This window comes from Eurypyga helias, unplaced genomic scaffold (assembly GCF_000690775.1).
Source record: "Eurypyga helias isolate BGI_N326 unplaced genomic scaffold, ASM69077v1 scaffold14345, whole genome shotgun sequence".
NCBI lineage: Eukaryota > Metazoa > Chordata > Aves > Eurypygiformes > Eurypygidae > Eurypyga > Eurypyga helias.
The window spans coordinates 5,879-30,778 of NW_010249586.1; the positions used below are offsets into that span (position 1 = coordinate 5,879).

The window sequence follows — 24,900 nt, forward strand, 5'->3', positions numbered from 1 at the left end:
AAAGCCAAACCTGACAGACATCTGTTCTTTCATGATGTCTCTTCAGTGTTGCCATTGGACTCAATGGAATTTTAAGTCTTTTATTGTGCTGCTCTTAGTGGTTAAGTGCCCTGTTCTCTCATAGGCAAGGCTTGGAGCAATGATGAATGCAGGTGCAGAACTAAATGGATGCTTTCTCTTCCTCTAATTTCTCCTTTGCTTAAAAATTCAAACTTTCTGAGGATGACTTAACTCAAATTAATCTGACAATTTGGTTAGTTAATGATCTACTTGACCTGGCTGTAGACTAATTTAACAACTTAGTTGCTAACCTAGCTAGTTGATAACCTTGTTAGTTAATAATCCTGTTGAGGTACATCCTTGGCCTCTGGATTCAGCCTTCTTTTCTGTCAGAACTGATTGCATTTTACATGCTGCGTTTGCTGTGCTGCCCTGTCACAGCAGTCACAGGAAACAGCACTGAGATCTGTGCAACAGTTTTATACGTTTTCTCACTGATTTTCTGCCACAGGCTTTAGGATGTGTTTTTCTAGGGATCTGTGGTCAACTGGCCTGGCATGACTGGAAGGAAATTACCCTAAAGGCAGGCACTTGAGCTCTAGCCTCTGTGATGCTTCTGCTTGTTGGAAACCCACCTGATCCCCTCCTTTCTCCAGAGAAAGCCTTTCCCCCTGGGGGCCTGAGGCAGGGAGCCAGGCTAGGATCCCTGCTGCTGTTCTGGGTCAGCAAAGGTGCTTCACTCATCCTCTCTTCCAGGAAGGGCAAAATGGCAGTGGGGAATGGGGACTGGAGCTACATCCTGCAGAGCCACAACCACCAGCCCTGACACCGCTCTGTCACCCTTAGGGTGGAGGAGGAGGAACCAAAGAGAAGGAGAAAGAGGACTGCGAGCAGCAAGGGAGAGGAGGAGGGATGATCTGTCGCTGGAGATTTTCTTTGCCTTTTAATTATGCTCTGCTCTCTCATCAAGGTTGGAGTCACACTCCTAAGCCTTGTTTTGTGCACCTTTCCCCACCTCCAGATGTTGGGTCGGTGTCCAGCTAATGTTAAAGGAACTGTAAATACAATCAGTGGTTGCTCAAGTTACCTTTTGCTTCCTCAGGGGATTGCCACATCTGTTGGAACAAAAACATTGAGTGGGACTGCACTGGCTTCCTATTCCGTGAGCCAGAGTGCACTGCCCTCCGTGCCACAATGAGCTGTGGCACCCTACAGCACAGAACCATGCGTGTAGTTACTCAGCTCCGCATAGCCCATAAGCAAACAGAGTATGTCCAGAAGTGTCATGCGCTTGTGAACAAGGCTTCAGGAGGCAGATCAGGACTGAAGAATAAATAATACATGCTGTTGTGATGCTGGATTTGTAAATTACCCTCCCCTCTGAAAATCCAGGCAGCGTGGCCACGTGCTCCAAGGTGGTGCCTGAGAAGAGGAGGCTTTGAGGGCTTCCACACTTCCCCACTCTTAGTAGAGCACAAAAACTAAGACTCATGTTTGAATCAATACATAGATACCAACCTTTATTAGATATAATAAGCATAATGTAAAGATTTATGGTAAATTTTTTACTGAACAGATGACATTACATAAAGAATTGCAAGTAATTTTATACATACTGCTTTCTCAACTCTATTTCATTTTAATTTCTGTCCATCTAGGAAACATCTTAATGTGTTTGCAAGTTCTTGTCTAACTACTCCCTGTTGCATATACTCTTTCCTATTGGTCTGATACACCTCTCATGTTTATTGATCAAAGTTAAAAGTCACTTCATAAAAGTGAATAAAGTTAATTGTTAAAAAAAAAAAAAATAAATTTTATGTCTTCTTTACTTTTCCCAGAGGTTTTACTAAAATTTTTTTCTACCTCTAATTCTTTACAGTAAAGAACATGTGGCAGGGCCCTTTACATAAAGTACGGATAGTTGCAAAATTGCAGATGTGTTACGAGTTAATAATCCTCTGTAGGTAAGGATTCTGATGAGACGTCTTTTTTTTCCACATAGCAGAAGTATCCATTTTTTTTTTTCACTTAAGAGAAGAAATGGAACATTATAAAATTAGGATTAACAAGGCAGAAACCAGCAGAGTCTTGAGTACACTTCAGTGCTTGCAGTATATCCAAGCTTGCAGCACTGTGGAGTATAAGATGCTGAAAGGTGTCTTATGATGTGATTTTCTCTACGAGAGCCTAAGTATGAGATGGTAAGGGCTATTTATGCATTTTACACTTATGTACAACAGTATACACTTCCCACTTTTAAAATACTTATGAAAAGCAGTGAAAAAGAGGCCTTTTAACAAATGTTTGGTACCTCTATTCACACAGCTCCTGATGTGTAGAGGAATCATACCTCTGCTTAAGTCCCTCCTGACACCTTTATGCTGGACAAAAGAGCTGGACCAGTATAACTGAGCTTTCTAAAGCCATAGATCTTGATACAGTGGATAAAAGAGGCAGATGCCCATGAAGAAAGCCACACCAGGAGCCTCTTCAAACCAGGTCTGTAGATGGCAGGGCTGGCTTGAAACGCCACCTGCCTCTGCCTACTCTGTGCTGGCCCAGCAACAGCATGCCAGGGTTTTTAAAGGTTTGCTGATGGTCCTTGCTTACTCTTACAAATATTCAGAAATAAATACTTACATTCCACATGGATGGGTAAAAATCAAGATGCTGGCTTTCGTAGTGAGCTTTCTTCTTTTCCTTTTCTTACCCTGTCCCTGTGGCTTAAGTGAATGAATGAAAAATGGAAGCAAAGCTATGAAGTGCTAGCTGACTAATTTACTACTTTGCCAGTCAGTGGATAAAGGTTTCACTTCTTGAAAAATGTGCAAAATCTCCAGGTTAAAAATGATACATAAATGAGATTTTTGTGAGCTTCTTTCCTTGAGGAAGATGATACATGTTGTTTTGTTTACTGGCAGTTTAAAAATCTTTTCTGAATGTAATTAGAAATATAAATGCCTATAAGATGCAATGGAATCCACATACACCCCACTCATGGGAATGAATGAGGAGATGCAAGGTTTTTTATGTTTAGACTTTATCTAACCAACCCACATCAGATAGGATGGTCCAAAATAGAGTAGATTAACTTTATTGCAGAATGCCAGTACCATTTGTCTACATGCATTTGAAAAGTTCCCAGCCTTTTCTACTAACATCTGATGATGATATTCTGGAAAACGTAGCTAGTCTGTCAGATATGTCTGGAATATGAAGGCATTTTTCCTGAGGTTTATGGTGAAGAGTAAAAATATGTGGGCTTCACATTACCCAAGATCTGATCTTCATAGTTAGGAAGGCAGCAGAAGAAGAATCCCAAGCATATTTCCATAATGGCAGTGGTCCAGCCAAAGCCATAGGCCCAGCTGAACATATTGATTCCTGTCATTTCAATTTCAGTCGAAAACTTTACTGGATAAATGACCAGGCCCATGATGGAGAACACAGCTGAAGAAAGAAGAGAAAACAGAAAACATTTACCCTAACACCCATCACATTGCCTGCCTCCATAATACCTGCAGCTAAACCCACCCATTCTCAGGAGGATTTGAAAATCGATCCACTGCTGTGGCAGGCTTGATGTTATTTTTCATTGAGCGTTCTAGTATGGATATACCTGCATAGCTAAACTTGACTCCATATACTGCCTTACCAGCGACGAAAAGCAAGCCTCCAATCCCTCGTATGAAGTTGAACCGAAGCGTGTCAATGGCAAATGCTATGATGGCCAGAGCAAAACAGATGACTAGAAGTATAAAGCCCACCAGGTATGTGGCAGCAGCAGCTCTTCCCCAAGCTGAAATCAGAAGGAAGGTACGTTAGAAAGGTACAAAACAAAAACCCCTTTCAGTATTTTTCCCTGGTTTACAATGAGAGGCTAATTCTAAACAAATGTGAAAAGAAGGTCAGCTCCCAAGAAGGAAAGCACAGGAACTTTCTCTCCTCTTGTATTTGAACATTTCAGTTCCACAAGAAATCATTCTCTAAGTGCAGGATGCATAAAAATGACAGCTTTGACTTCTCACAGAAAATGCAATGAGGTTTGCATGCAAGTTTTCTCTTTAGGTTAAACAATTAAGAATTGAGATAAAAATGACTGCAAAGATGGAATGTAAGGAATGGATACTCTCCTTCAGCAACAACTGCCATTGTCTCAGCAAATGCCATAAACCCATCAGCATTTTGCATGGACAAGAAGAATTAGACCATCCCTGAAACTGATTAAATTCCTCCTTTAAAAAAAAAAAAAGTGTTTGCACAAGCACTACCACTCTGGCATGCAAATTTAAAGGTATGGCAAAAGTCCATTAAGTGTCAAAATTCAGTGGTTTCTGCCTTCTCAGCCTTTGTTTAGCTCCATGTCCTAAATGGAGCTAAAGATTTGGAATCCGTTTTGTAGGGAGATTTGAACTTTGCTTTTGATCCAAAGTCAGAACCCATTTCATTTTGAAAAGCTTGTTCAGGACAGTAATACTTCCATTTTCAAATGATTTAACTTTATGTTGTTACATGTCAGATCTAAGCATATTATGTTGGCATAACAACTGAAGAAAAGGCATTATTCATTCCATATTTTAAGTCTTGAAGGGCAACTACTGCTCAAAGAGATCAAAGTATCTCCTCTTCTGAATGTAAAAAGCCCACTATGACACTTTTTAAATTTTGTATGTAGATGCAGAAGGCAGTTAAAGACTGCTGGGCATCTACAGACTTCATCCCATCGCCTACACTATGTGTTTGTAAGGTGTCAGCTTCTAACAAAACATATACAGCAGCAGTGCCACAACATTACCACAGCCCAAACAACCCTGACGATAATGGTAAGTAAAAGGTAAGTAAAAACTCGCAGTGGAACTGAGTTGAGATTTTTGATACCCAGTAACCTGCCAATTATTTTTTGCTTCAAACATGCAAGTAATAAAATGCACATGGTGGCATGAAAGGCACTGTCCTGTCCTTTGTGAGTTACACATTGGAGCCAAACCTCTCTTACCCCAGGCCCCCCACCACCTCTGCTATTAGATTAGAAGAATGGATCAGGTTTTCCAGCTCTACTTTTCTTCCCATCAACCCATCAAAACCAATTTCACTTTTTGTTTGCTTTTCACCATCCCGCCCCTGCTTTCTGATCCCTGCTCCATCCTAGCTGTTGCATCACATTCTTAGTTTTAAGTTGTGTCCTTTTTTTTCCTTATGCCAGAAAGCTTCTCTCTGCTTATAGGGCTTTTCAACTGTATTATTTTTCCTGTAAACAAGCAGCTGCCTGAGAAGACTCAAAGGGACAGTAAAGATGTGCCTGCTTCTCAGCTTCTAGCCCAGTATTTTAGCCCAAACGCTTCCCTTAGGGAGTTTACAGGAGGCTTGGAGGTAGAGCATGCAATATGGAGGCAAAGGTGGGAGGGCAGCACCTCAGGCAGAGGAATTTCTCCTACCTCCACAGCTCAATTTATCTTGTTGAAGATGATCCTGCTCCCAGCAGGATCTTGCTAAAAGAGCTAAAAATGGGGCACCTGGCCATAAGAGAAGTTGGTCAGCAGCAGTGACTGCGCTGCTCTTGGATATGCACCTTCTAACTTCTGGCAGAAGAGTATAATGACAAGGACATCTGGAGGCGATGGTTTTTCTTAGGTGCACAGCTGGCTGTGGTAGGTGCAAAACTCCTGGGCAAAGGGGTGTCCTTTTGCAGAGCAGACTCAGGGCGCAGCCGCCCACCCAGGGAGCACTAGGCACCACGAGACTTGGGGGTTTCATCTCACCCCCCTGCCACCGCCACTGCTGCGGGCAGCAGAGGGTCTGCCAAGGCTCAGCCTTGCTTTCCAAGAGGAGCTGAGGTCAGAGCACTGGCCCCTGAGGTGGGAGCATCACCTGGGCTGGGAGCCCACGGGGAGGTGCCTGGTGGTCACAGCCATGTGTGGTGGCATCTTGCCCATGCCACACCTCCCTTCCCTGCCAGGTTCTTCCAGGTGTTTTTCCCGAAGTCGTGTTACGAATGCTGTGCCTGCATGAAAGCAGGTTGGGTGCACACCCAGCCCGCCGGGCAGCGGCTGTATGGCAAGAAGAGACACGCTCGTGGCAGGATGCTTACAACTTCAAGAGGCATTGCTTAATCACCTAACAGCCAATTTGGTGACCCTCACTTCTACAAAAGAAGAAAAAAAATTAACTTAGTGTTGTAAGAAAACCAATACACAGCTCCAGATAAGGCAACAGGATTTCATGGCAGAGTCACTGTGGGTTTTTTTGGGGGGTGGTACCCTGACTTCACCTGTCGTTTACAAAAAGTAGCAGTTATCAGTAGTCTATGACCACAGCGTGCAAACACCTTGCCTTTCTAGGGTAAAAGATAGCAAAAGCTATGTGTAGGACTCATTACAACTGTTTCTGTATCTGAGAGACTTATTTTTCCTTGCCCCAGCCAGGAGCACTAGTGTAGCTTAGTGTCTTTACCAGACAATCCAGTGGCTGATCTGGTCCCCAGTCTTCCCTTATCTGCTAGTATTGGTTTGTGTTTAGTTTGGTTTGGTTTTTTGCTTTAACATAAATGAAAAGCAAAAATAAATTGTCCTAACCTCAAAGCTTTTTCCTAAAATTGTGAATCCAGGCCAAAGAATGATCACAGGTACAACACTAACTCAAAGTATACTTGACTCTAGAGAGAAGGCAGTTGAGAGCTGATAGGATCTAGCTCACCTGTCAAAAAATCAAAAACAGAAACAGAGGGAGCAGCATGTTACAGGACATCAGGCTCAATCTGTGAAAATATTGAGCAATTTGTGCCGCCTGTTTCCTAAACCCCCCAAAATGGCAGCAATGTTTTGACTGTTTAAGAGTTAAAATGGGCTTATTAGGAAAAAAAAAAAAAAGAAAAAGGCAAAGCATGTTTATGTGAAAGTGTCCTTGAATACCAGCAAGATCCTGTAACACTTGTATGTCAGTCCTATTTCTCCCCTTTTCAGCTCCTCTGTCATCTGAAAGGACACCAAGGAACACTGTGAAAGGGTTTGTAAGAAGCTACACACCATCCGCTCTTGAACACTCCTTCTAGCTGGCCATTTTCTTAGCAATTTTGTCTTAAAACACGACCTTGTCAACACAAGCAGGCAAAAGGAACGGATGTTTTCATGCCTATCTCAAGCAGAGCAAGGACAGTGCTCTTAGTTACAGTGTTTGTACATCAATTCATGAGAGTTCAGACTACCCACAGTGAATGCAGCAGCATGTGATGACTGTGCTTGTTTTCTAAAAATCCCAGCTGTGTGAGGAGACCCCTGAGCTGATCTAGGGGGCAGAAAGAGTCCACCCATGCCAGTAGAGAGCTCACTGTAGCTGATGAGCGAGATAATTAGCTGAGACAGCACACAATAACGATGCAGCTTTATTACTCTGCGATAAAGCTAACAGTTCAGAGGTAGCATGACTACCTCTTGTATTGCACCATCTAAGCACATTCTGAATAACCCATTGCTGACTCTGGCCACAGGGAAGCTCTTCATTAGAGAGCTGGTATCAAGAATGTCTCCAGTTTCCTGCCTTCCTGATTTTACTCCCTCATGTGTCTTTCAGTTTGCAAAAGTGTAAACACTGTTTGTGCTTCGCACATAAGGAAATAAACTTCCTTGCTCAGCAGTTACTTGAGCCAAGATCCAGTCTTTCCTTAGCCTGCGCTGTTTCGTGCTCCAAACAGTGCTTTCAAAAAAGAGAGCTGTTATGCCTTGAAAATAGTATGTGAAATTTACTTCCCCTATGATAAACAAAAATATCTATGTTTCTGTTATATGTGGTCCAAAACATGGGAAAACATTCCCAATTACTTTCTTATCTCTTTCTTGATGTGTTACCCTCAAACCACTGAGGGTACTAAGAACTATTAGAGAACCACTGAGTCTCTCTTCAGGTGACATTTTGTGAAAGAAACCTCAGAGAGTTTAGAAGTACTTCTCCTGGTCTAATCAATAAGAACATGCTTCTCCAAATTTTCCTCCTGACTATGAAGCTAAATACACAGCTAGCACTGGAAAGAAAAACAAATGTTTATTGCCAGCTCACAGATACCAACAATCATCTACAGGTTCTTGCCGACTGATCATTTTAACACATCAGCCATTGCAGTGAACTGTGCAGCAATTTTAGGAAGGTCAGTTTTAATTCAAAAGAAAAGGGGGTGGGGAAAAAATGCGTCAGACCAATATTTTGCTCTGTTATCCTTCATACCACCAAGGGAAAGGAACACAAACCCTGCAGTTCTAGCTCCACTCTCACAAAGCAATTCTTACAAGAACTAAAATCCACCCTGGTGGTGATTCATTCCTGTGTTGTATGTAATGAGAATGTTTCTAGGCTGAGTTTGCAGAGCTCAACCTGTTTTACATCTCTCTGATTAAAGGGAAAAAAAAAAGCTGGACTCACTTAGGTGTCTCAACCTGACGTTCTTCATCGGGGTGTGGTGAACTCTGCAGAGCACTTGCTTCACTTTGAAAAGGTACTGCTTTGGACAGGTTTATCCATTTCATTTTGGTTTGTTCTCCTCAAAAAAGTTTCCATGTGAAAGTGAGCATGTCTTCAGAAGACCATGTGTTCTCCTTAGCTTGAATCTTAACATGGCCCATCAAACTCATTAATCCACACCTCAATTTATCAACTGAACAAACTGCTGCTATATATAGCAAGCCACTGCCATCCAGGGCTCTGAATTCCCTGTGTTAGCTGTGCAACATTGGACAGTGCAAAATCCTGTCCTCTGGAAATCACGACTCTGTAACATGCCAGCTATGGGAAATTTCTGTGCTTTTTTTTGAAAACAAGTGATCACTGAAATCTCTGCAAGTGTTTGCTGATCACACGAGCTGACATTGAAATACCAGAGTAAAAGTGTACACAGCCAAGATAAACCAGAAACGATTAAAAGCAGCTTCTTAAACTGTATGTGCAGACTGAAAGCTATTGACTGAAAACAATTTCAAAGGAAGGCTATAAAAATGAAGAAAACCGTGTTAGTCATGGATAAATTATGAACAGAATAAAATAAGGAAAAAAAATCAAAGGCATGATTGGGTGTGTATTTTTCTCTGAGCTTCTTCATTGCATCTGGATAACTCTTAAAATATCTGCATTCTTTGAACATCTTTCCCTTGGGAAGTCATACTAGATGTTTTTCTTTTGGTGGTTTTTTTTTTTCCCCTTGTATGTGTTTTTATCATTTGAAGTGGAATAAATAAATGTTGGGTCCTTCTCTTTGGCATCCTTTTTGGTAACTCTGTTTTTTCCCTCTAGCATTACTTCTTTAGAATTCATTGGCAGTAAATATGGATTTCTCATTTAATAGTGGAGTATTATCTCCTAATGTGCAAGCAGTTTTTGTGCGAGCAGGAACCAGCTTTTAGCTTGCCACTCCTTAAGAGACAACCACGGAAGCAGAGAATGACCTGTTTAGGTTCACAGTAAGACAATGTCATTGCAAAAAATGTCTTGGTGATTAGTAGCGGGTCTCACATAAATAAGAATTAGGACTTCCAGTTACCCCATAATAATGTTTTTAGATTACAACAGTAAGGGAGAGGATCTTATGCATAGGCTGGCTATCAGTAAACCACAGTATATATTAGCAGCAAGGAGTCTGGTCTTGACCAGCACATAGCTTAGTGCTAAGGTGATAGCTTAGTCTGGCTTGGTGGACTTTAACTCTGTTGAAGGAAAAGCCTGTTAATTCCCCACCACTAACGTCACTCACCAACATATACAGGCAGAGCCTGCATCCAACGCTTTACGGACTTCTGCAAGCCTCTTCTCTTACTGAGGTGAGCAATTCAACTTAGAAGCTATTCCAACTTGAATTTGGGGGGGAGTAGCAATTACATCTTGAGGGAGTGGTTCAGATCCATCTCATCATAAGCCCAGGCATGTACAAACATGACTTAGAAACTGGCTTCTGCAAATCTTATATTAATGAGTGCTGCTCCCCAATGCTTACTTAGCACTAGGGAGGCAGAAGTGGTAGAGGGTGTAGAGCCATCATCAAAGGGAGCACCAAGGGAGTAAGTTAGCTATTAAAATAATGTGCACACAGTGCCTCAAAATTAGAGGTTTGCTCCTGAGAGAGTCAGGGAGTACCCCTATCTCACATTATCTTCAGAAGCAGTTGCATATGCTGAGAACATCTTGGGATTAAAGCTCAGTCTTATACACCTTAATACTCTAACATTTTATCCTCTTTTTTTTCCCTCCTTTTTTATTTTAAATTAAAGCAGGATTACTCACACTTGGATGTGTATATGGGGGTTGGAAGGATGAGGTAAATAAAACAGGTAAGGTATTGATTAATCAGTACATATACATAAGCTCAGTTAATCAGAGTAGCAGGATGTACCTGCTCCCTAACCACCCCTGAGTTAAAGGTGGGTTCACATATTTAATGCAAATTAAACAGAGTCAACTTCCATGATATCACAGGTTATGAACTAGGACTTTTAACCGAAACAGCAGAGTGGAACCTTTCCAAAAAGATCTAAGTTTTATTTTCCTAGGGCCACTTGAGGCTGAAGAACACTAATTTACATCTCATTTCCATACGCACCAGGTATTGTTCTCACTCCTGATCTGCAGTTTTCATGCTGTGAGCAAACTTTGTCCTGAAACCTTGCTGCGAGTTGCCTTTCGCACTAGGGAGTTTCTGATAGAGAGCTGCTGTGAATCTAGACCTAATTTCCTGTTAAAAACAAAATTTTATGATTTGCAGAAAAAGAAGACACCACCCAACATATAAGCAGACATGGTAATTCGTGTTCATAAAATACATCATAAACTCTGTTTGGTGGTTTGGGTTTTTTTTTTGGTGAATGAAATCACGTTTACAATGCATCTTAAAAGTCTTCATCACTTGCTGCTTATTGCTGATGGGGTTGTTAATGAACTGCACAGCCTTCCTACATATGGGGCCTCATTTGGGTGCAGTGTGCATGTTCAGCATGATAGGTGACATATTAGATGTAATCAATTGCAGATTAGTACTTCAGCAGGGCTGTGTGTTATCTGAAATGTTGTTCAGTACCAGTAGAATGAAGACAGAAACCTGTGGGGCTACCTTCCTCACTCCACAATCAACTTGAGTTCCCCGGAATTTTTGACCGATAAGAGATCTTGTAATGGTGCTTGGCAAAGAAACACGGCATTACAATACTCACTGCCTCAACATGTTCAAGGTTGCTCAGAACAATACAAGCTCTCAGTGAGAAGTGATATGGAAATGCTGTTGTTGGAACAAGTCCAGAGGAGGTCCAGGAAGATGCTCAGAGGGCTGGAGCACCTTTCCTATGAAGAAAAGCTGAGAGAGTTGGACTTGCTCAGCCTGGAGAAGAGAAAGCTCTGGGAAGACCTTATTGCAGCCTTCCAGTACCTGAAGGGGCTACAAGGAAGCTGGGAGGGACTTTTTACAAGGGCCTGTAGTGACAGGCCAAGGGGTAATGGGTTTAAATTGAAAGTGGGGAGGTTTAGCTTAGATATCAGGAAGAAGTTCTTCCCGGAGAGGGTGGTGAAGCACTGGAACAGGTTGCCCAGAGAAGCTGTGGATGCCCCATCCCTGGAAGTGTTCAAGGCCAGGCTGGATGAGGCTTTGAGCAACCTGGTCTAGTGGAAGGTGTCCCTGCCCATGGCAGGGGGGTTGGAACTAGATTGTCTTTGAGGTCCCTTCCAATCCAAACCCTTCTGTGATTCTATGAATGTTAAAAAATGGTGTTTAAGAGTTGTTTCTTTTCCTGCATAACTGCTTTCCTGCTTATGTAACCTGACTGTTAACCCTACAGTGGAATCCAAAATTCGTCTTGCAGTCCTTATCACCATTCGGATTACGGACAGCTTATTATAGCCCTGCTTTATCAGATTACCTCAATGACCTAGACAAAGAGATGAGGTGAAAAGAAATGAGAGTTTAGCCACAAGTTACCATACATTTCCAGCAGAGATGCCTCCTGTATGCGTGTGAATGCATGGTATCCTCTCTAGGACTTAAGGTCCTGATGACAGAGTGTTGACAGCTTTGTGAAGACCCTCAAAACTGTGTTGACAGGACCTTAAATCCTGACGGGTCTTCACAAAGACCTCAGCACCAGCAGATCATATTTCCCGATGGGGAGATGAAAACCCTCCACACAATTGCAATTTTCCCCACTCAATTTAACTGTAATTATTAAAGGGATGTTGGATAATAAACAGTGGGATGCCATCTGCAGTTGCTCTCTGTGGAGTTAATTGCTGAAGAGCCTAACTAATATTTAGAAAAGAGTCTGATTAAATGAATCTGCCACTAAACATATAAAAGGACAAAATCTAAAATTACAAGGGAAAGCATGTTAAAGATTGTAGATGAGGAACAAAAATTGCCATGATAATTAAATGCTCTGGGCTTTATTCCCTTCTCTTATACCTCTTCAGTAACAATGGAATGTTTACTACAAGTTGAGGAAAAATGAAATTTGTTTTTTCTTCTTGCATTGAGTTAAATATACTGTTGTTGTGATATTTTCATAACTGTACACATTTAATTGGGCCTGTATCTTCTAGCATTCTAAGTTTTGAATAGTGATTGTATATTCTATGTTATTCAGTAGTTAATCTTGTAATCTCATTTCTCACTCGTTAGTCCCAGGTAACATTACACTTTTAGGAGACAGATGACAGGAAATTATGTGCTTCTCTATACACTGTCATTAAAACTACTGGCAATCACCGCATATAAATATAACTGTTTCGTACTACGATGTGGCAGGAACAGCAACAGGCTTTCATATTCAGTTCACCCTGTGCCAAAGGAGTCAAGGTTTGCCCCATAACCAAGGCAATGCACAGAGCCTTGGAGAGGCCAGAAAACCTCCCCAGTGTTTGTTTCCCAGCTGCACGGACACTTTTCCAAACCTATTTGAATTTTACCAAATTCTGAGAGCCTTTAGGTGCAGAACCTTGACTTCAGGGAAAGCCCACCATAAAGGCCATGTGACTTGAGCTGGTCCCTGCTTCAAAAGCACAGTTAGTTGTTTGCTTCGTTTCTCTTCAAAGGAGCCCAAAGAGCTGCCGGGACAGCCTGCTTCTCCTCCCAGGCCCTGCTGAGAGGCTGTCTCCCAGGCCATCCTTCTGGAAATATACCTGTGTCACTCTGCTTAGGGTGCTTGCTTCAGCTCAAGGCGTGTGAGGCCTTACCCACGTCTGGGATCAGACGCTGGCTGTCAGATGTGATGGGAATGTGGGGGAAGGCAGAACAGTTTTACGTAGGCAGCATGGCAACAGGGAAACTTGGTGTCTGGTCTGTCCTGTGCCCCGGGCGCTGTGAGTCACTGGCCCGCTGGAGGAGTTAGCTTGCCAGGGGGAGAGCTGTGGCACCAGCAGCGCAAGACCAGTGTAGGTGTAGTACCAAGAGAGGTCTTCTGCTGCTCGGAGAATGATCCCAAACACACCATGCACCTCACTGTTGTATCATTAGCTGGGGATTTTTAGCAAGTGATTTTCATTTTGTTAATCCTCTAGAATAATAAATGATGTTTCATTGTAGCAAAAGATTCCTCAAACCCAAGATCCTGATATAGGAAAAACAGGGACGAAAATCTACTCATCAGTGGGGCTCTTATGAGACTAAAGCAGAATATTTCTTTCCTCAAGAGGATATTACTTTTTTCAGCATTCCCTTCTTTCACTTATCCTCTAGACTTACACATCTGCTGCCATATTTGAAGTAATTTTTGTTCATTATAAAAACACTACACTAGCCATCCTATCTTGTAGAATTGTGTCTATATTCATGGACCAAAATAAAACTGGACTGAGTTAGAACAGGCTTACCCATTATTTGCCGGGAAGACAAGATGCAGAAAGGTGTCTTTTCCAGGTAGCAAAATCATTCATCCCTCCACTAATCTCCACAGCAACTAAACCCTCCACACATCCTAGGGAAAGTTTGCAATTGACTACTGTGATGTGAAAATAGCTGAAAATTTGGATTCCACTTTTCAAATGGTAAAGCCTTTTCCTGATTTTTTCCCCAAGATCTCTGTTTACATCATGCAAATGAGCCAATCATTTCAACCTAAATTTAGAACTTTAAGCTTGCAGTTATTTTGATGGCAGCATCTGCACATGGAAGAGCTGCAGGGCCAGGTGGAACATAAGATGGGGCTAGTGTAACTACAAGTTTTTCATCCTATTGTGCATCACATTGGGACTAATAAAATCAGTCATTTTCCCCCAACCAAACCCACACACATTTAAACATCTTCACAGCCTGCAGTGGAATACATTACACACCAAAAAGGTGTCTCAGGCCTGCGAGACACACCTTGTTCAGGAGAATTTATATAGACAAAAATCAAGGAAAACAAAGGAGCGCTGTGTGAGCTTCATGAAGGGATTTAACCTCTGCATTTTCTTTGCAAGCTCAGCCATGCCCCAGCCAGATACATTCCATGTTGTGCTCATTATCTACCCAAAAAGTCTTTGTCTCTGTCTTGAGATCTTTATTAGTTCCAAGTGCCAGAATATTGCAGAGCTACAGTTTGCATCTCTCAATCCCTCATCCTAAACTCCATTCTTTTCTAGTAAGTGTCCTAATACATGATATATTTTTTTGTAGAAAGCTCTATTTCTTTGAGCTAAATATTCTTGAAAATCGAAAGACCTGATAAATTCTAGATGAGTGTCATACAATTAAAGAAGAAGATCTGAACTCTTGGAGAAGACAAGAGTGTATAAACTCTGCGTATTCTCACTTTCCACAGAGTTCATAAACTTAGAAGGCCTAGAGTGTCTAGATGCTTTCAGAGAGGATAACTGCACTGGTGGAGTTATTCTCCTGTCTTTCAAAAAACCCAATTGTACAGGCATCTTGTCTTCCCTGTGAGGTTTGGAATCCTGTCAGCTTAAGCAACTCTTCAGAGAGCCTGAACTCCACTGGTGCAACCAATAAAACATTCAAACTTCTTCCCTTCCAAACTGGCCAACCGCAAAGATGTTGGCTTTTTGTCTTCTGTCTGTGTATATACCTAGGTTAAGCCAAACAGCAGAGATTCAAGAGGAATTACAAACATTGCAGGTGGAGTATTTGATTTGAATTTGCACGTTATATTTAACAACTTGCAGAAACGTTACAATTATATCTAATTATGATAGGATGAAGATGTCTCTAGTGGATTAAGACAGCTACACTGTCCAAGTCACATTGAGAATATTTCCTGGCAGCCACTGGGGAACACGAGTGTCACGTATGTCAGTGAAACCCTCCCTGCAGGCAGGCCAAATGTCAGAACCTACCCAGCCTGTGGCAAATCAGAGAGGGAAGCCGAGAGCAAAGCCCGGAGGAAAGGAGATGGGAATTGCAGAATAGAGGGGGGAGCAAAAGCATTCATCTCCGGAAAGATGTTAAACACTTCTGTCTTTCCTGTTTATATCACATCTTTTGTCTCTGGGCTCAGGAAGGTGTGTTTATTGAGCACTGTGTTTAGCTTGGCAAAAGACAAAGCTGAACATCCCACAGAACATGATGCTGAATGCGTGTTTTCTACAACCTTTCTGGAGCAGTGTGCATAAATGTAATCCCAGAATTATTAAAACCCTATATTCCAGTGCTGAAGCAGGTACCATCAGGTTCAACACAAGACCTGGATGCTCACAAGTGAGATGCTGTTTCATGGCCTGGTCTTTCGTGTGGAATCCAAGAGCAGCATCAGGCACCTGCACCCTATGTGGGGAAAGGCAGGAGCTCCAAAAGAAAAATCCCAACCCCACACCACCTGAGCAAGGAGAGCATGATAGGAAAACTAGAGGACAGGAGTGGATCTGAACACATCCCACCTATGGAAAGAATGTGTCTGAAAGAAGGGGCTGGAAAGGATCAGGAGAGTGACATGAGTTTGTAACTTTAACAGTCAGATCTATAGCCAGATCTGTGGGTCAGGGGTAACCCACCCCTGCAATGGCCAAGATCTGTATTGTAATGGCATAATCTTGCAGAAGCAGAAGCCTGCCCATGTAATCCACTGTAACTTGTCCTATGCACACATTTTTTACATGTAAGCTTTACATATTCTGCCATTTGCTAGATGACTCCATTGTCCCAGATGTATCTTCCTTTTCCATCTGAAAACTTTGTCCAGGAGGATTTTGAGGATTTGCTTAGGTTTTCTGGGTATTTCATAAGCTTGAAGAGGTCAAATGATAGATGCATGCCCATTGAGAGCATAAGGCAGTCATGTAGCTCATGAACAGCTTTTCTAACGCTTTCAGAAACATCAGCTGACTCTCCAGTGTATGTGCTGGAGAATATTATGCATGTGTGTACTAAGTCCAACATTTGTAACGTGTTAGAAGTGCTGGACTGATTGTGGATGTGATTCATGGTAACCCCTGAACTACAGGATAGTCCACACAGAGGATGGCCCTGGTTTGTCCATAGATGCTGTCCAGTGGGAAGCTGTGCATACAACTACAGAATTTAAGCAGGCAAGAGCAAGTCAGGATAAGGAAGGAAGTGAAATTCCAAACAACCATGTAGGACCTGGAAACAAAATGTAACTTCTAAATATTTCCTGCCCAGTTAAAGTTGGCATGCATGACACAGTGCCTAAGCTGGAAATCAGGAGAAGGGCTCACTTCCCATGAAAACTCAGGACTGGGAAGCCCTTCATTAAGCATCACGGTCTCTCTCCTGCTCTCCAGCACCATGTACCAGGGACAACAAACTGGCTTGATCTGAGCCCACCTACACAGCTGACACAGGAGCTTCAAGGGCAGGACTGGGTGTGATGCTGAATGGAGCCAGTCTTCTCCTGAAGCCTGGCACTCATGGAGGCCTGCTACAATTAGCTGGAGCACCTCTGCTATGGGGACAGGCTGAGAGAGTTGGGCTTGTTCAGCCTGGAGAAGAGAAGGCTCCGGGGAGACCTTATTGCAGCCTTCCAGTACCTGAAGGGGCCTACAAGGAGCTGGGGGGGACTTTTTACAAGGGCCTGTAGTGACAGGACAAGGGGTAATGGGTTTAAACTGAAAGTGGGGAGTTTTAGATTAGATATCAGGAAGAAGTTCTTCACGGGGAGAGGGTGGTGAGGCACTGGCACAGGTTTCCCAGAGAAGCTGTGGATGCCCCATCCCTGGAAGTGTTCAAGGCCAGGCTGGATGAGGCTTTGAGCAACCTGGTCTAGTGGAAGGTGTCCCTGCCCAGGGCAGAGGGGTTGGAACTGGATGATCTTTAAGGTCCCTTCCAACCCAAACCATTCTGTGATTCTATGAACTGGTTAGAGCTGAATTTTGTGCACAGAAGGTAGAGTTTGACCACAGATGATAAACTTTAAGGAAACAATTTTGGAAAGCTGCAATGAATGATCCCTGAGACTGCTCCTGCAAGTGTTTTTATACTCATTTTCAACAAGAGCAGCTGAGATTCTGAGTCTTAGAGAAAATGCTCTTCCTTTGAAGTTGAATTAGCATAAACTGTAAGAACACTTGAACTTCCCTCCTGGCTCAGACTAACTGCCCATCACTCACAATAACTTGTTTCAGACTGTGGCCAATAGCAGATATACACAATATACATATAAATATATTAAAAAACAGTCACAGGGCTCATCCACAGTGATCCTTCTCTTGGCCTTTTCTCCCATATTCAGTGGTTTACATCCTTTCAAGCTGAAGGTTGCACCTAGGTCAACATATTTAATAGCATACTTAATCAAACAAGAGATCTTTTCATCTTTCAAAGCTTTCTTTCATAATCACAAGGAGACTCTTTCACACGACCCACCTACCAGAGCAGTTTCAGGGCAGCATTCTGCAGCCTGACACTCCCTGGGAATATCTTCCTACCATCTTGTATTTTACCTCCCCATTTCTTGCTGGCACTCAGGACTGGCTTATCACACTAATGCCAGGCTTACCCACGCAACTTGCAGTTTGGACAATCAATCAGCACTAGCTGTTCAGTTTTCGAAAGCAGTGATTAAGACTTAACTAGCTGTTTCTGAGAGAGGAAGAAAACCTTAAATGCTGATATATTTTCTGCACCGGTACATTACCACGTGTGGGTTTTTGTACTGTGCAATGCACCATCTAAAGCAAACCGGTTTCTTTCTGCACAGGGGTGAGGGCATTTTCCCTCTTCATCCTGTTAGTGAAAAGTCTTGTTGTATTTCAGCGATAGTCCCTATAGCCCATAACTTCATATATAAGTGCCAGGTGTCAGGCGATACGGTGAGCAGAGCTGAGGGAAGACAAGCTTGGAGATGTGACCCCCTGCTCCAGAGACTGCTCCCCGCCACCCTTGCGGGTGCTTACCATAATTCATGAGGGACTCGCAGTTCCATTCCACACCCTGCTGAGGCCTCCTGCAGCTCTCCCATAGCGACGCTTGGTGCACGTAGGGCAAGGTCTGCGACTCCAGCCAGCCCCTGCCCGCCAGCGCAATGATCCCGAAGATGACACCTATGCCCAGGAGCAGGGGTAGGATCCATCTGCACCGCGTGTAGTCGAGGCCGTACTTCACCATCTTCCAGGGCAGGAGGAGGCTGGCGGGATGAGGGTGGCCGTCTCTGCCACGGGCGCAACGGTGCAAAGCGAAGGGTGCTTCTGCAAAGTGAGTGCCGGTACCTGCGAGCGTGTGTGCGGATGTTTGAGAAAAGCTTTTTAATCAGGAGGGACAAAGCAGGGAAGGAGGGAGGGATGAAAGGAGGGAGCTCCACCTAGATTCAGATGAGTAAGAGCTGCCACTGAGCAATAACCAGTTGAGCTGGGGAGAAGCTTCCAGGCTGGCTTTATCTGTGGGATCCTCTGCCCTGCTGACTAGGTAACAAATCGGGTGCTGTTTACCCTCGGCATTTAACGCTTTCCTTCCTGCCACTCCGCACCACCACGAACATCTCACAGCTGTGTTTACACCTTTCTGTCTCCTAAGGGATTTGCATTATGGCAGGCGACTACAGGAGACAAGCCAGGGAACTATTTGCTGGAGAGGGTGGTTGCTTCTGCAACTTGCCACCTGGAGATTGAAAGCTGCTTTTCTGGGACTCCATTTAAAAATAAAATGGTACCTTATTTTTTACAATTGAAAACCAAATTCCTCTAGCTGCTATAAAGCTAAGGCAATAAAGAACGTGTGACTGCTCTCCCTCCCCCTTCCGGGACATAGCTGCCGGGGAAAATAAACAACAAGGCTTGCCATTAAAAAATATAGTATGGTCTGGGTATAGTCTTAGTGGGAGAACAAAAACCGAGCTGTGATTTGGCTGTGGCGTACTAACACTCCCTGCTCTGGCTTGTACGTGTGCTGTCCGGGGCCTGCCAGAGCCTGCCCGCCATGTGCTGTGGGAGCCATGTAGGGATGAACCCTCGTCCCGCTGCGCCCAGAGAGACCATTGAGCCGAGCGCAGGCAGTTTTCTGTCAGCTCAGAAGTGATATAACCACGTTTGCCGCACTTTCCCTTTGAACTAAGGCGTGCGACAACCTTGTATTTTGGTAGGACTCAGTCATGTTTACGTCTGGAAGCAGCTGCACCCGTTGCAGATGGAAGCTGGTTTCTGTGAAACAAGGTTAAGCACAGAGGATGCAAAGGATTCTTTGCTCCCAGGGGGGATTTTGACGTGCGTCTGCACTCAAGTACAGACCTCATTTACACACAGAGATCTGCTACTGCATGGCAGCTTTCACGGTGAAATGTGACATCCATACTGAGCTGCAAACTCCACAGCATCGTGCTGAATTAATATTCATAAATCAATAATGGATGAAATAAAATAAGTTAATAATTTACATTGGATTAATACACTGTACAGGGGAGTGCACAAAGAGGCTCTGGGCTCGCATAGGCCCACACTGGCTAGCTGCAGCACGCTGCCAGCAACTGCCCTGTGGCACAGACATGGCCCAGCATCCCTGCACTGTGAGAGATCCCTCAGGGGCATTCAGCAAGGCTCTACTGGAGCAGGAGGAGACACCTTCACGGATTTGGCCTTTCAATTTGAATGTCACTGAAAGCAACAGCCAGCTTTGACAACACCTCAGCTGCTGTTTTGGGATGGAAATAAGGGATGACCTCAAGTATTTTTTGTAAAGGACACTTGAGGGAACCACCATTTCCTTAGACTATTATGTATCTTCCTTTGTAGTCCGCATTCATACTATCCACAAATTCAGTTATCATTAACCTAAATATAATGTTTAAAATTACACTTACCAGTTCAATAACACTTCAATACATCATTTTCAGTCCTTGATTAAAAAAAAAAAAATTGCATTAAAACCAATGTTGTTTGAAACTCATCCTTAACACAATATGCTGATACCTGCAAGCTGTCCATGTCTATTTACACATTCTTTCTGTTGCCACAGACGAGGTAGAAATGGGCACAATAAATGCCAAAAGATTGTGAGGACATGGATTTGGATATTAAATGGTTTTTAAAAAATGGCTTCAGAAACACTCATGTATGTGTCAGTAGGCTGCAGCTGAGCTTTCACTTAGCTGGCTATATCCAATCTCTTGCCAAGTTTCAATCCTTAAAAAACAGTTAAAGTTTCCTAAAAACTCAGCCTTTTTTTTTTTTTTCTTCTCACAAAAATAAACAAATAATATTAAGCAATTTTGTAGCTGAAATCCAGTATGAAGTCAAGCACTATCAGGTATTTGAGAGCTAGTGTTTGTTGAAGAACAAAATCCTCTTCCCCACTTCTTGAATGCTCAGCCATGTTTCAGGTAGGCATTTATGACTGAAGGATTTGTCATCAGTTTTTGTTATAACTCACCTGTGGATGAATGCATACCATCACAAATGTTAGAATTTGCAAGATAATACCACAGAACACATTATCACGCTGTGAAAGAAAGATGAGTAGTGTCCAATCATCATGGTTGCTTCTTTTTGTTGCCCATCTTTGTCATCTTTAAGTAACTTACAACTCCAAGAAATTGTCACATTCATACAAAGGTAATTTGTGCTATCTGGAACAGCTGAGAGGTAGGCGCCTCCTTGTACTCAAAGGTGACAAAACTCTGATACTCCTGTGGCAAACAGGGGAAAATGGTTCCAGAGGAGGCCACGAAGATGCTCAGAGGGCTGGAGCACCTCTGCTATGGGGACAGGCTGAGAGAAGTGGGTTTGTTCAGCCTGGAGAAGAGAAGGCTCCGGGGAGACCTTATTGCAGCCTTCCAGTACCTGAAGGGGCTACAAGGAAGCTGGGGGGGACTTTTTACAAGGGCCTGTAGTGACAGGACAAGGGGGAACTGGTTTAAATTGAAAGTGGGGAGGTTTACATTGGATATCAGGAAGAAGTTCATCACAGAGGGGGTGGTGAGGCACTGGAACAGGTTGCCCAGAGAAGCTGTGGATGCCCCATCCCTGGAAGTGTTCAAGGCCAGGCTGGATGAGGCTTTGAGCAACCTGGTCTAGTGGAAGGGGTCCCTGCCCATGGCAGGGGGGGTGGGACTAGATGGTCTTTAAGGTTCCTTCCAACCCAAATCAGTCTGTGATTCTATGATTGAAAAGTTTGTTAAGGAGTCTGTGGTTTGAAGTGATGACTTACCCACAATGTGCTTTGTATTTTGAAGTGTATGAGCTGGGTGTTCATGTGGAAGCAAATGCTTTCTCCTTTCCATTACCTGTGGATAGTCCCTCCTGGTCAACACCAGCATCATCTGTTGAAAATGAAGGTATATCATCAATGTTTAAAATGTTAGACTGTAGTGCGCTTTCTGCATCTGAAAATATTCCTATTGAATCTTCATTGCTACTTGAAATAACAAAGGAAACGGTAATATATCAATAAAACAAGCAATTCTATGGCATTAGAGCTAAAAATAAAAATATGGCCTTTTCACCAAAGACACAAATAGTTTTCGTAGTGGAAGAAGAAGCTAAGAAATGACTGGCAGCACATTTCATCCACCTTTATGCTGCCAATCTTGTCAGCTGGTCTGTATGAATGGCTAGACTGACATGGCCTGACGAGCTGTGGTGCATGCTCATGACTTCTGCAGCAAGCGCGTTTTCCTTCTCTAATATTCGCACTGCTTACAAACAAGAAGTCCCCAGAGTTTGTTTTTTAAAAGCTTTGCTAAGATTATTTTATGACCCAGTCTCTTGTGTGCTATCTTACATCTAACAGGTCACCCTGAGTAATTGAGAAACATTTTCTGCATGAGTTATCGTAAGTCTTATGACTATTATTATTACCTTTATTAATCCATTTACAACCACAGGTCCTTTTTTTTCTGATCATGCCAATCTGGTGTTTCCCATTTCCCATTGGAGAGGTCTGAAATTGGAATATTGCACTACAGATATTGTTCTAACCACAGCCCATAGAGTGATACAACGCAGTCAACAAAATCCTACTTGAGCTAAATTGTACCTTCTGGTCACTCTCTGTAGCCTGCATCACCAGGGCACCAAGGCAACAGTGTTCTCAACAACACTAATGTTTCATCCACAGTAAACACGTGTAGAAAAATACTTTTAGATACCGCAATTTTTCACAAGGTAATCCAAACTGCAATTCCTTTACGTTAATTAGAAGGATGCTGGAAATGCATTTTTAATAGAACCTGACTCTATCTGATTGCAAAATAAGAACACCCTCCTAAAAAAATGAAGCCAGTTGAGATCTTGCAGGGTCCCACATACTGGGCCTGTCTGAGGGACTCTCCCGCAGTGGCTGGACACTGCGACTCCTCCCTGAGGCTTGTGGTGACTTGGGGGTGGCCAGTGCTTGGTCCTGCAGTCACCCGGCTAGGGAAGCCTTCCTCCAACTGCCTCGGGCAGCACAGGAAAGCTCTGCAGAGGTTGGAGACTCCCCTGTTTGCTGGCTGCTGAGCTTGGAGGAAAATTTCCACGAGGTCTTGCTAAGACTTTTAGCAAGAGCATCCAGAACCAGCTTGCTGTCAGACCACCAAAGCCTGCCTCATGCACAGCACTCACCAACTCCTGTTGGTAAAGCAGACTTGCCTCGACGGGCCAGTGCTTGGGCTGAAAGCGAATTTCTTCCTTTCCTTGGTGAGGTTACACGTGCGAAAACCAGGTTGTCACAAGAGCAGGTTTTAGCAGCTGCATTGCAAACATGGAACTGCAGCCAGTGCTGCTGTTCCTGTGATCAGTTCAAGGCTGTGTTAGGAAAATACAAATTAGGAAAACACAAAGATAGCAAAATACAAAATTAGGAAAACACAAAAGTCTCTGTGTGCCTGAACGTGGATTTCATTTCCAGCTAGTTTTTGCTAAAGAACACAGTTTCTTCAGGGTGGGCTCTATACTCTAAACTGGAAGGTTTAATCCCCCCAGTTATTTCTTATGGATGCTCTGCAGAAGTTTGAGGCAATCAGCCTACCACCCCAGGCAAACGCCTGACATCAAGACTCTTCCGTAAACCCACCACCTGCTACCAGCTGAAACGGCTTCTGACAACGGTCAGAATGGTCAACGTAAACACTGTGGGGGTCTGCATCTTCCTTGGGTGTGTGTCAGGACTGCAAGCTCTCTCATGGACATACATGAAGCTTGTTTCATACAGGGTTTCCATGAAATTGCATATAAGCCGTTAAGGCAGCATCATGCAGCCCTGTTCTACATATGGAATAATTATATGGAAACTACTTGCTTTGGCCCCACAACTTCTCTGTGACCTAGCTAGGCTTGCTAAATAGTTGTCCAATTGTAGTGGATTGCAACAGTAACTCCATTTAAAACATAGAGCTCAGCTGCCTTAGGAGAGGAATAAAATCAGCCTTATGCAGATAACTCCCAGGGGCCACACCTTTGCTACTTACATCTCTCTGTCAAAGAAACAGCTCTGCTTTACTGTGTCTTACGGGTCAGTTGGGAACTGCACCAGCTACTTCTTTAAGCACTTTGAGATTTACAGATAAGACATGCATACCAAGCATATCTTTAAGAGTTTCGGCCATGAATTTTCACTTTGAGATTCCTCAGCCAAATGTAGGGTTTTGCTGAAGCCAAAAAGTTATATGAAAATGACTGCTTCAGTTTTGCTATGGGATTGATTTTAAAAGTGGGATGAAATTAAAATGGTGGTCTCCTATCAACATTTTCAACTTTTCCTATTGTCTTGATACAAAATGCCAGTAAGGATTTTCCCAAATTTTGTTTTGCAAGTTGTTCTGTCTTTCTATTGCAAATCAAAACAGAAATTAATTTTCAATTATCATGATTCATCTAATTTTTTTTAATCACAATAAGCTCTGCTTAATTCTTGTCTTACGGGATTGCTAACACAAAAAGAGTTTAAAAATAGGCTGTCTACTGAAAAGGGATCATAATGGCCACACATCAGCTCCTGCCCCAATTATATGCCTCCGTGTGCATTCAAGACCAGACAGTCAACTAACTAACCCATAATCATTTCCCAAGGCAGTGGAGGACAGGAGTTAGCTGGCTTTTAGGCTCACAGTTTCGTGTGTGAGTGCTCACTCTGATCCCTCTCAGACCCAGTGAACCCTGATTTCTGGTGTGCCCCCTTGACGCTTTTAATTTTTAATATTTATAAAATATTTCCATATTCACAAAGATCCCTGTGGAAAATAGTATGTGTTGCCCACATTCCCATAAACAAATAAAAAGCAACAGTCATACCAATCCTTCTAGTAAATATTATCAAATTCTGCGGACATACTCAAGTGGAATATTATTCATGAAAACACTTATATTTATTATTTATATCATACAATGCATATTGCTTATCACACATTATTATTAATTTATATTATTTATAGTAACAATATTTGTATTATAAACTCTATGTGCATGTGTTCCACAACAGTCTTCATTATAAATTCAGTTTATTAAATTTAGGTATTCAAAAAACATAATTAAAAAACCCCTTTGTATTATTCTGACAACTCCCAACAACTCTACAGAGGCAAA

The 24,900-nt window shown here is 42.8% G+C and overlaps 1 protein-coding gene across 1 annotated transcript; it reads right to left on the bottom strand.

Annotated features, from left to right (window-relative positions):
• Window positions 1–3,076: 3,076 nt before the first annotated feature.
• On the bottom strand, window positions 3,077–18,615 carry LOC104504981 (p53 apoptosis effector related to PMP-22-like). Its single transcript, XM_010151414.1, has 3 exons — window positions 18,307–18,615; window positions 3,659–3,802; window positions 3,077–3,453 (listed from the first exon to the last, which is right to left on the bottom strand). Exons 1-3 carry the CDS (start codon window positions 18,515–18,517, stop codon window positions 3,239–3,241), a joined length of 570 nt encoding a protein of 189 aa, XP_010149716.1. The 5' UTR covers window positions 18,518–18,615; the 3' UTR covers window positions 3,077–3,238.
• Between the last annotated feature and the right edge of the window lie 6,285 nt (window positions 18,616–24,900).

Bases quoted from the DNA above. Each gene is read 5' to 3' on its own strand.
- LOC104504981 (XM_010151414.1), bottom strand. From the start codon at position 18,517: ATGGTGAAGTACGGCCTCGACTACACGCGGTGCAGATGGATCCTACCC. The intron at 3,803-18,306 runs GTAAGCACCCGC...TTCTGATTTCAG, and splicing joins CGAGTCCCTCATGAATTATG to CTTGGGGAAGAGCTGCTGCT. The intron at 3,454-3,658 runs GTAAGGCAGTAT...TTCTTTCTTCAG, and splicing joins AGGCTTGCTTTTCGTCGCTG to CTGTGTTCTCCATCATGGGC.